Genomic DNA, 11,892 nt, shown 5'->3' with positions numbered 1-11,892 from the left:
AAAAAAAAAAAAAAAAGAAAAGAAAAGAAAAGAAAGAAAGAGGATCTCGGCTCAGCGCCTGTGGCTCAAGTGGCTAAGGTGTCAGCCACAAACACCTAAGGTGGGGGGTTCAAATCCAGCCCAGGCCCTCCAAACAACAATGACGGCTGCAACCCAAAAATAGCCAGGTGTTGTGGTGGGCTCCTGTGGTCCCAGCTACTTAGGAGGCAGAGGTAGAAGACTCACTTGAGCCCAGGAGTTGGAGGTTGCTGTGAGCTGTGATGCCATAGCACTCTACCCAGGGAGAAATAGCTTGAGGCTCTGTCTCCAAAAAAATAAAAAAGAAAAAAGAAAGAAAGAAAGAAAGAAAGAGGATCTCTTAGCAAAGAATGTGTAAGCTCCAGACCCAGAGCATCTATTCAGAAAGGTGTGCACCCCCTATCCCCGCTTCATTCTCCCTAAGTACCCAGAGCTAAGGTTTCTTCCCAATAGCATGTTCCCTCTTCATGGACACATAGTAGCTTAATAGACTACTTAAAACTGCAGTAGCATTCTGCTCTTTTCAAAGATTTTTACTTGCACGATCCCATCTGATCCTCACAATACATCTGCCAAGAAGGAGTGATTATTAACCCATTTTACAGGAGACTCAGAAACAGAACATGGCCCCATAAATAACCACCAGTTGATGAAGCCAGGATGACCTCCTGCTTCCCAGTGCATTCCCACCCACACACACTTCAGTCTGCCCATAGATAGATGTTCAATGGAATCTGGAATCAAGTACCTTTTAATCTAAGGCATAAGGGTCCTGGGGGGAGGTGGAGTAGGAAAGCAAGTGGGTGTTGATCAGCAGGAAAACCAGCACCTAGTATCTAGAAGTAGTTTAGAAAAGGAGGGGGTGTGGACAGGTAGAGAAATTGGATTAATGGCTGAGGGGGCTAGGTTGCATTAACCATTCCCAACACTATCCCTGGGGAAGTTGTACCCAATACTCAACAGCCAACACCTACAGCAGGTGATTTTGGCAGTGGCAGGTGTGACACACAATATTTTTGAAGAAATCACTGCTCACCCTTAACTAGTGCAACCAGACTTCAGCCCCTGTGGTATTCACTCCACTTTAGGACTAATTTGAGAGACAGTCTCAAATTGGAATTCATAAGATAGACTGAAATGAGAATGCTAATATATTCAGGCAACCTTTAGGGACTAGGTTAGCTTTACAAGCCCACTGGCTACCTGAGGGTTGGGGACCATTCTTATCTTAGCTCGGAGAAGGGGTGGAGGGAGCAAGGAGAGGGTGTGACTTTGTCAGGAGACAGATTCAAGCAAGTGTTTACTCTTTGCCCTCTGCCTACTCAGCTAAGGGTTCCTGGAAGGAGGAGGTTGTGATGTATTTAAGAAAATTTTGTCTACCCCCTTCAGCCCCTAGGAGGCAAACGACATTCTTTCATGCCTTTGGGTCCCAGCAGCTTCCCTCCTACTGAGGAGAGAGAATTCAAATCCCAGAACTGTCCCTTCTCTCATCATCCCCTGGCTGTGATACCTTGGCTGGGAGGACACGAAAGTCACTGAGGCTTACGATTGTCGATTCACTCCACAGACCCTGCACCCTTCTTTGCCTCGGTGGGCACTCAGCGGTCAGACCTGGGAGGGCCTGCCTCCCTGTGCTGCACCTCTTGCCCGCATCGCGGAGCATCCAAGCTTGACTCTCCGCCCCCGCCTGCTTCTGCTCTGCGTCTTCCCTTCCCGCTGCTGGCAGGGCGCGGTGAGGAGCGGCGCGTGGGCGTGCTGCGGGGCGACCATGGCTGTAGACTGTTACCTCCGGTTCCCACAGTAACAATCGAAAGCCACGGTTGCCCTGGAGACGCGGGGGCGGGGCGCGCGCTGCTGACAGAGCCGCAGCAGTTCGCGGCCGGCTGACGTCAGGACCGCGAGGCGGGGGTCTGGGGTTGGGGTACCGCGCCGCGGGGCCCTGGAGCGGGACTGCGGGGGGGCCTGAGCGAGTGTGTGCGTGTGCTGGCCACACCTCACAGCCCCTGGGGACTGGAGACGGGACGGCCTAATGGCCGCGCCTGCGTTGGATCAGCACCGCGGACAGCGGCGGCGCTGGCTAGGAGCACAGGGTCGCGGGACTCTGAGGGACAGAGGGCCCCGGGGCACGGCGGACGGCCGAGTCCGCAGTTCTGGGGCGGGGCCAGGCGTCGGTGGCCGTGACTGGAGACTGTTACTGAGGGAGGCCCAGGCAGTAAACAGTCTACAGCCAAGGTGCCGGCGCGCTGTCCGGGCGGGGGTGCCCCCGTCGCCCGCGGCTGGGGGCGCAGCTGCTCCACCCCCGCTTCTCCCGCCCTTCTCCGTCCCAGCGCTCTGGGACAGACATGGGGCCCTGACGTCAGAGTCGCATGACGTCAAAGATATCCCAGAGGGAGGCACTTCCGGCAGCGAGGGGGAGTCATGGGGGCGGGGCGGGGCGGTCTGACCGAGGCCCCGCCCCCTCTGGTCCTGAGAGGACAGCTCCGATAGCAGAGGCGGGAAGTCGTGGGCACAGCAGGGATAGCCCGACGGGACTGGACGGGGGTGGAGGAGCCCCGGTAGAATGCGGGGTGGGGGTCCAGAGAGAGCAGCGGCCAGGGCGACGGAAGGTGGGCGTCTGTCTCTTCCTCGCGCCCCAGGTCAGCCGGCCCGGGGCAGCGAGGCTGAGTCACCGCGCTGCCTGAAGGGGAGTAGGGGGTGCGTCTCCTGGGCTGCCAGCACCTTCGCCCTACTTTCTTGGGAGGATGGCGCAGGAGCCCAAGGGAAAAACGTGGGGACTCTGGGCTCCGTTCTCTACTCGATGCTCCTCCGAAGTGGCTGTGTCTCCATTCAGGCCCGGGCAGGTGCTGCGTGGGGTTCTGTGTCCGCTTCTGGCCCCGGCTCCACGGGCTGCGAGGGGACCCTCCCCCCTCTACCTTGTCTCTAATCCCATTCTGGAAGGGTCCTCCAACCCGCCACCCAGCCGGTCTCTTCCTTGCCCTCCCGTCCGTGTCTGCGCATCTGTCCATCTGTGGCCCGTCGGTCGGTCAGTCCCGCTTACCTGGCGGGCTGCGTTGCGCCAGCGCCCGGTCGCCTCCTGCAGCCTGGCCGGCGCGGCGGCTTTTATAGGCGCGCGTAGTACTCGTGCGGCGGCTCATTCATGCGGCCGCGGCTCCTACACACTGACGCGCTGCCGACGTCAGCGGGGAATTTAGGAAATGGGAAAAGGGGCTATTTATAGTGGCGAGGCGGGGAGGAGGGGGGGAAGTGGGGACCAAGGCTACCAGGAGCTGGGAGGAGGAGGAAGGTGCACGGAAGCAGGAACGGGGCGGGGGGCAGCCCGCGCCCCCTATTCGGGCCTACAAGGGTTAACTTTCCGGAACTGAGGGCTGGAGACTGGGGAAGATGGTGCAGGGAGGGTGCAGCGGGTGGCTGCATGTTTATTCACTCTCCCCTTCCGGCTCTGTGATTCCTGGGGGTTCTCACTTCGCAAGCCCCCACTCCCGCTTCTCAATCCCTGGACCAAAGGGTTCCATGACGTCACAGGATACCCTGCGGCGGCGTCACACACCGCATGGACCTTGCGGTGTCGTCATCCTCTGGTGGGGGGACAGGAGAGGAAGTTGGACCTGGGGAGTGGCGTAGGGTGCTGCTAGGGCTGTGGTATCAAAGCAAAGGAGGAGTTAGGTAGCCCAGGAGTCTTGGAAGACTTTAGCAAAGGAGACTGGGGGCTGGGAGGGAAGGCGCAGCGGAGATCAGGTACCAGTTAAGGAGCTAGAAAGGCTCGGTGCCTGTGGCTCAAGTGGCTAAGGCGCCAGCCACATACACCTAAGGTGGTAGGTTCGAATCCAGCCCGGGCCCGCCAAACAACAATGATGGCTGCAACTAAAAGATAGCCAGACGTTGTGGCGGGCGCCTGTGGTCCCAGCTACTTGAAGACTCGCTTGAGCCCAGGAGTTGGAGGTTGCTGTGAGCTGTGATGCCACAGCACTCTACCCAAGGGGACAGCTTGAGGTTCTGTCTCAAAAAACAAACAAACAAACAAAAAACAAGAGCTAGAAACCGGAGAGAAGACAGAAATTGAGGAGCATGGCCTGCACTCCTCAGAAATGAGCAATGGAGGCTGGGCGCGGTGGCTCACGCCTGTAATCCTAGCACTCTGGGTGGCCAAGGCGGGTGGATTGCCTGAGCTCACAGGTTCGAGACCCCCCCCCTTTCCAAAAATAGCCAGATGTTGTGGCGGGTGCCTGTAGTCCCAGCTACTCCTGAGGCTGAGATAAGAGAATGTCTTGAGCCCAAGAGTTGGAGGTTGCTGTGAGCTGTGACACCAGGGCACTCTACCAACAGCAACAAGTGAGATTTTGTCTAAAAAAAAAAAAAAAGAAAGAAAGAAAAAATGAGCAATGGGTGGGGTCCTCTATGTGGGAGTTGTGGGTAAGTTTCCAGGAGTAGGGATAAGAGGAAGAATAGCCTCAGCAAGTGGAGGGGAGGTTAGCAGTGCCTATGGACCCCAGGGTCCAACTTAGGACCCATTTGTGTCATGATGGACGTTGGTAGAGCTCATATGAGGGTGGTAAACAGTGAAAGAGGCCAAAGGCAGCAGTTTGGCAGGCAGGGACTGCCAGGGAGTGATGGAGACCATTGGTTGGAGGAGTTAATGTTTCTGGAGGTCGGGTTTGGCAGGAAAAGCCCATGCCCTATGGAGCAGAGCTCCCCTGGACAGTAGCACACAATGAATGGTCCTGGCCCAGCCTAGCCATAACTTCATCTCCACAGTAGAAAAGTACTAAACGGAGGAGAAGTGTGTTCAGAGAGAGGAGCTGGACCAGATGGGGAGAGGCAGCCTGAGGCCTGGCCACCGGTTCTAGGGAAGGAAGGAAAAGTCGAAGGGTGAAGTCCATAGGAAGGCAAAGGGCCCCTGAAACTGCTGATGGGCTGGGGGCAGGGCTATGAGACCCTCCCTATGCAATGAAGCAATGATGGCATGAGGGTAAGGGCTGGGGCAGTGAGGTAACTTAGGAGAAATTGACAGGGAAAAAGTGCTGAAGAATAAACACAAAGACTGTGGGCACAGCAGTCCGTGGGATGGGTCTGGAGTGGACAGACTCCAGTGCACAAAAGACACACGGGGCCCAAGGGGCTCCTTGTGAGGCTGGGGCCTGATCTTAACAAAAGGAGAAATGACTAAAGCAGGGGATGGGGTCAGAGAGGGCCTACATCCCCTTTGGTATTTGGCCTTCTAGAATTCCCCTTTCTTGCCTTTGTTCCAGGGATTTTGTTCTCTGGGAATGCCTTCTTGCTTGGTTGGAGAACTCCTGTTCATTCGTCGAAGCCTGGCTGAACATTCTTGAGGAACCTTTCCATCCCCCCTCAACACTCCACAACTCTTCCACCTCAGCCCACAGTACGTCCCTTGGCAGAGATGTCAGCGTGCACCTGCCCTAGAGGCCAGCAGTTCTGGATCCCACTGTTTTCATGTCTGGGACCTCACTACTTCTCTAGTGAGGATGCCGTGGAGAGATGGAAAAGAAGGCGTGGATAAGATGGATCCAGAACATAGGGTGGAAATAGGGAGAGGTGTGGACTCAGGAAGTGGCTTGAGTCAGAAGGACTTGTTTGAACCAGGAGCCTCTGCCGGGCACAGCTTTTAAACAGCGTGCGGATGAAAGGAAGCCTCTAGGGGGCGCACGACACCTTGGTGTATGTCAGGGACCGCTAGTGGCCGCGCCCGCCGCCCCTCGCGGAGTGACTCAGCCAGTACCTCTAGCGGGGGCGTGGAGGCCAGAGGACATTGCCGGGGGTGGCGAGCGCGGCCCCCGCTGGCCCTGCGGCCCCGCGCTGTTGCTAAGCTTTCCAAGGCCTCAGAGAGACGTGATCTGGGCGAATCTCATTGGTTACTATGGTAACACAGCGCTCCAGCCCCTCGCGCCTGGCCGCGGAGGAAGACGCATCCAATCAGAAGCTGCGGGTGTTCTCGGATACCCACCCCCGACGTGTGGGCGGGGGTCAGGAGGTGCGGGGAGGAGGCGGAGCGTGGGCCGCGGAGACGCGGCGCTCGTAACAGGCCTGGTGCCACCGAGGGGCCGCACGGGGCCACTTCCGGAGTAGTTGTGCGAGCACGGATGCGCTAGCGCAGCGTTCCCTTCCTCTCAGAAGAAACGTCACCCGCTCGAACCTGTCCTTCAAGGGGAGCGCAAGACCTTGTGGGGGGTCCTGAGCCACAGGGCCTATTGTCATGTTTCTTTTGGGTCATTTGACCCCAAGCCATTTATGCGGGGTCGTTCAAAACGGCTTACACAGGAATGTGAGGCCGGAGGTTACCTTTGTGAACTCACAGTAGGCGCTGTCCAGCCGTTTCAAATCGACCTGAATGACTTTTCTTGGGTTCCCTCTGGAGTATCACAAGCTCAGGACTGTTTGTTTAACACCTGCCTAGGTTCACGGAGGGCCCTAAACTCCGGGATGGGGCGGTTGCGTGTTTGTGTAAACATGCGTTCTTGCAAGTGTCAGTGCCTAGAGAGGGTCTGGGTACAAATGAGTTCATGCCGTGCATACCTAATCCTTGTGCCTGAGTGGATGGGTATGTTAGGGGGGATCCAAGTGGACAATTCGCTCCAGGAATGTCTAAACAGAGCCCCCTCGAGATCTTGTCTACCTTCGTCTTTCAGGATTTTTATAACCTCCCTCCCACCACCTACTGTTAACTAGAGTCCCCTCCTTGCAAGCAGGACTTTTCCATATTGGGGCTACATGGACAGAAATGTGTACTTGAGAACGCTCAGCTCAAAACCTCAGGGTTTATGGGGCTTGCGGGTGCGGGACCTGGATTCGTAGGTGGACGCATCTGGGAAGGTGAACCTGCGGATATAAGGTTCATCCCCAGCCCAGCTCAGCATCTGTGAGCCTCCAGCCCAGGTGCGCAGGGGTAAAAGTCGCCGCTGTGCCGCGCAGAGCCCTGGGTATCCGAAAGGTGGCGCCATAGCCGCAGCAGCACTGCTGGCCCGGGCCACTCCAGATAAGAGTGTGCTAAAAGCGCGGTGGGGCTGAGACGCGACCAGGACGCGGGGAGGACGGACCATCAGGACAGACCGACCGGGGGCCCGGCGGGCGGAGGGCAGCGCAGCGCAGCCACGTCCCCCCTGGATCCGCCGGCAGCCGGGCCCGGGGCTTCCGACATGCTCCCCAGGTGGGTCCTGGAGCTGGGGACTGGGAGGGACGGACAGGGGGCCCGGGACAGCCCGGTCCTCGTGCGTTGGCTGCCTCTGGCGCATCCTCCGGCGCGGGCGCCTCATCGCGGCTGGCGTTCACGGCTCCCGGTGTCGCCCTTACAGGACTCAGGACCGCCGGGCCGCTGCTCTGCGCCGGGTTCACAGCGGGGTCAGCGGACCCGGGCGGCTCTGTCCGCACATGGGCTGGAGAAGCAAGGGGAAGGGAAGGGGAGCTGGCGGGTGCGGCTGGCAGGGGCGCTGCCCTGGCACAGCTTGGAGCCTGGCAGCAAGCGGGTGGGGCGCCAGCTAGGAGCTGCCACCGCCGGCCTCGGGGAGGGAAACCGGTCGGCTTTGGCCACAGGTAACGGGCCGCGAGGCCCTGCGGGCCAGGCGGAGAACGGGGTCGGACGGGCGAACAGGCGGGCAGGGGAGCTCAGGGCTCCGCTTGGCCACCGGAATTGGGGGCTGTGAAGAAAGGCTGGGAGCCGGGGGGCTGCGGCTGGCGCTCCTACCGCCCTGTCTGAAGTTGGAAAACTTTTCCCCAAGTTTGGGACGGCGTAGTTCCAGGGGAGCAGGGGCTGAGGGGAGCAGGGGAGGGAGGCGCCAGGTCCGTGAATGTAGAGCCGAGGCCGAGGCCGAGGCCGGGGCCGAGATGCGGGTGGGGCGCAGGCCCGGGTTAGGGCCGCAGCCGGCAGCGCTCTGTGCCCGCCCGGGGCGCTGCCCCCTCCCTCCCCTGGGAGCTGCGTGGCTCCCCCCTCCCCCCCACCTGCTTCCTGCCTCAGCCTCCTGCCCCGATATAACGCCCTCCCCGCGCCGGGCCCGGCCTTCGCGCTCTGCCCGCCAAGGCAGCCGCTGCCTCCTCTGCCCGCCCGGCAGCTGCCGCCCGGGCCCTAACCGAGGGCTTGACAGCCCCCGGCCAGGGCGGCGCCACGGCGGGCACCGGGTTCCCCCTCCTTCGTATCACTTCCCCCAACTGGGGCAACTTCTCCCGAGGCGGGAGGCAGTTCTTACTCGGCTCCCTTTCTCCCTACTTGGGCAAATTTCTCCGCCCTGAATGACTTTTCCTGAAGCGGACATTTTACTTAAATCGGGTAACTGTCTCCGAAAGGGTCACTTCGTCAGAACAGTGTTCTCCTCGGAAGCCCCCAGCACCCAGCCCGTGTGCCCAGTGGGCGTCGGGGCCTGGGGACTCAGGCCAGCCTGGCCTCCTCTCCAGCGGCGCCGTTCTTCTCTTGCTCCTTCTGCTTCGGGCCAGTGGGCCTAGGCTCCCACTCTCGGAGGTTGCCGATCTTTAGCCAGTGCCCAGGCCGCAGTGCTCCATGCCCCTGCTCAGCTGAGGGGAAGGGGAAGTGGAGGGGAGACGCGCCGGGCTGAGTCCAGGCGGCCAGGGTGCTGCACGACTCTTACCCAGCTGGTGTGTGTCCCCGCAGGAGAGTGTGCTGGGCAGACGATGCTGGACACGATGGAGGCGCCCGGCCACTCGAGGCAGCTGCTGCTGCAGCTCAACAACCAGCGTACCAAGGGCTTCTTATGCGACGTGATCATCGTAGTGCAGAACGCCCTCTTCCGCGCGCACAAGAACGTGCTGGCGGCCAGCAGCGCCTACCTCAAGTCCCTGGTGGTGCATGACAACCTGCTCAACCTGGACCATGACATGGTGAGCCCGGCCGTGTTCCGCCTGGTGCTGGACTTTATCTACACCGGCCGCCTGGCTGACGGAGCAGAGGCAGCAGCGGCGGCATCCGTGGCCCCGGGGGCCGAGCCAAGCCTGGGCGCCGTGCTGGCCGCTGCCAGTTACCTGCAGATCCCTGACCTCGTGGCGCTGTGCAAGAAGCGTCTCAAGCGCCATGGCAAGTACTGCCACCTGCGGGGCGGCGGTGGCGGCGATGCCCCCTACGGGCGGCCGGGCAGGGGCCTAAGGGCCGCCACGCCCGTTATCCAGGCCTGTTACTCTTCCCCAGCAGGACCTCCACCACCGCCTGCTGCGGAACCGCCATCGGGCCCAGAGGCCGCAGTCAACACGCACTGTGCGGAGCTGTACGCCTCAGGCCCCGGCCCAGCTGCCGCACTCTGTGCCCCAGAGCGCCGCTGCTCCCCTCTCTGTGGCCTGGACCTGTCCAAGAAGAGCCCACCAGGCTCTGCGGCTCCTGAGCGGCCCCTGGGTGAGCGCGAGCTGCCCCTGCGTCCAGACAGCCCTCCCAGCACCGGCCCCACCGCCTACAAAGAGCCACCACTCGCCTTGCCGCCGCTGCCTCCACTGCCCTTCCAGAAGCTGGAGGAGGCCGCACCGCCTCCGGACCCATTCCGTGGTGGCGGTGGCAGCCCGGGACCCGAGCCCCCCGGCCGCCCCGACGGGCCCAGCCTCCTCTACCGCTGGATGAAGCACGAGCCGGGTCTGGGTAGCTATGGTGACGAGCTGGTCCGGGAGCGCGGCTCCCCCAGCGAGCGCTTGGAGGAGCGTGGTGGGGACGCGGCCGCCTCGCCTGGGGTTCCTTCGCTCGGCCTAGCACCACCTCCACGCTATCAAGGCAGCCTAGACGTGCCCGTCACGGGCGGCGACGGCGATGACTACAAGAGCAGCAGCGAGGAGACTGGCAGCAGTGAGGATCCCAGCCCGCCTGGCGGCCACCTCGAAGGTTACCCATGCCCGCACCTGGCATATGGCGAGCCTGAGAGCTTCGGTGACAACCTGTACGTGTGCATCCCTTGCGGCAAAGGCTTCCCCAGCTCAGAGCAGCTGAATGCGCACGTGGAGGCTCACGTGGAGGAGGAGGAAGCGCTGTATGGCAGGGCTGAGGCGGCCGAAGTGGCTGCTGGCGCCGCCGGCCTAGGGCCCCCTTTTGGCGGTGGTGGGGACAAGGTCGCTGGGGCTCCAGGTGGCCTGGGAGAGCTGCTGAGGCCATACCGATGCGCGTCATGCGACAAGAGCTATAAGGACCCGGCCACGCTGCGGCAGCACGAGAAGACTCATTGGCTGACCCGGCCCTATCCATGTACCATCTGCGGGAAGAAGTTCACACAGCGTGGCACCATGACACGCCACATGCGCAGCCACCTGGGCCTCAAGCCCTTCGCATGCGACGCGTGCGGTATGCGCTTCACGCGCCAGTACCGCCTTACGGAGCACATGCGCATCCACTCTGGCGAGAAGCCCTACGAGTGCCAGGTGTGTGGTGGCAAGTTCGCACAGCAACGCAACCTCATCAGCCACATGAAGATGCACGCCGTCGGTGGCGCGGCCGGAGCGGCCGGGGCGCTGGCAGGCCTAGGAGGGCTACCTGGCGTTCCTGGCCCCGATGGTAAGGGAAAGCTCGACTTCCCTGAGGGCGTCTTTGCTGTGGCCCGCCTCACGGCTGAGCAACTGAGCCTGAAGCAGCAGGACAAGGCGGCTGCTGCCGAGCTGCTGGCGCAGACCACGCACTTCCTGCACGACCCCAAGGTGGCGCTCGAGAGCCTCTACCCGCTGGCCAAATTCACCGCGGAGCTGGGTCTCAGCCCGGACAAGGCCGCCGAGGTGCTGAGCCAGGGCGCTCACCTGGCCACCGGACCCGACGGCAGGACCATCGACCGTTTCTCTCCCACCTAGAGCGCCTCTTGGCAGCCTGACCTGTCGCTTCTGTGGGCCTGGCCCGCACCCCTAGGCAGCGGCAGGGGCAGGGAGCAGGCACACCGCGCCCGCCCGGGACAACTGTAGTAGCAGCGGCAGCGACTCCTCAGTGGCTGCCCCACCTCTCTGCGGCCTCACCTGGCCTCACTGCTTTGTGCCTTAGCCCGGGGGTGGGGGAAAACCCCGGGACGGGGGTGGGATGGGGGAAGGGAGATTTATATTTTTGATATCAGCATTGACCAAAGGAGACCCCCGGCCTCTCCCGCCTCTTTCTGTGGTTCATTGGCCCCCTCCCCCAGCTCCGTGCTGCTCTTAGGGGGAGGGGTGTCACTGTTGGGGCACTCTGAGCCCTACCTCCGGCCCTTGCGACCACACCCATTCTCACTGTGAATCCCCCTGCTGGGGTCGGAGCGCCGGGCCGAGCTAGGGAGTGGGGAGGGGACTGAGCCGGCCGGAGGGCCCCGCCCCACTCCCACCCGCCCCCGGGACTGATAATGTGAAGTTCCTCATTTTGCACAAGTGGCACTAGCCCCAGGGCCAACTCTTCCCTCCTCGACCACCAGGGGTGGGAGTTCTGGAGTCAGAGGGCTAAGACAGCTCTGGCCTACCAGGCCTCCCACTCCCGAGGTGTCCCCCTCCCTTCCCTGGGGCACCGGACCATATTTATTGCATGCGCCCCGGGCAGCCCCCCATCCCGAGCCCAGACGGGGCTGGGCTGGAACGCCGTCTCTTTAGCTCCCTCCTCTTCGTTTGTATAGTTCCTACCTTGTACACAGGCTCTTCCAGAGCCGCTTCCATTTTCTATACTCAACCAAACAGCAATAAATCAGTAACCAAGGACCCTGACCCTGCCACTCTCTTCTGCCCTTGCACAAGGACCTGGATGGGCTGAACATGGTGGGTTAAGGAGCCAGAAAGGGCCACCCTCACCCAGGTGCAGGGGCTTGGACCTTGGACCTCCCCAGTCCCACAAACAGATCGGCAAGAGGTCAGGTATGTTTCAAAACTAAAAATTTATTAAGGAAACAAAACCAGTGCTGCAAATGGGACAGAAAGGAGAGATGTGTCCCTCCCACCCACCCA

At 61.2% G+C, this 11,892-nt stretch overlaps 1 protein-coding gene across 1 annotated transcript; it reads left to right on the top strand.

The window, feature by feature from the left end:
- The first annotated feature begins 6,907 nt into the window (after nucleotides 1–6,907).
- Nucleotides 6,908–11,649, top strand: HIC1 (HIC ZBTB transcriptional repressor 1). The gene is made up of 2 exons (XM_003799087.3): nucleotides 6,908–7,180; nucleotides 8,633–11,649. Exon 2 carries the CDS (start codon nucleotides 8,653–8,655, stop codon nucleotides 10,786–10,788), a length of 2,136 nt encoding a protein of 711 aa, XP_003799135.1. The 5' UTR covers nucleotides 6,908–7,180; nucleotides 8,633–8,652; the 3' UTR covers nucleotides 10,789–11,649.
- The last annotated feature ends 243 nt before the right edge of the window (nucleotides 11,650–11,892 follow it).

The sequence above is a fragment of the Otolemur garnettii genome, unplaced genomic scaffold (assembly GCF_000181295.1).
Source record: "Otolemur garnettii isolate 467f Iridium unplaced genomic scaffold, OtoGar3 scaffold00145, whole genome shotgun sequence".
NCBI lineage: Eukaryota > Metazoa > Chordata > Mammalia > Primates > Galagidae > Otolemur > Otolemur garnettii.
Note: the sequence above shows the minus strand (reverse complement) of the source record. Positions and strands in the feature narration are given on the sequence as shown.

Coding starts and splice junctions, on each gene's coding strand:
- HIC1 (XM_003799087.3), top strand. CDS start 8,653: ATGCTGGACACGATGGAGGCGCCCGGCCACTCGAGGCAGCTGCTGCTG.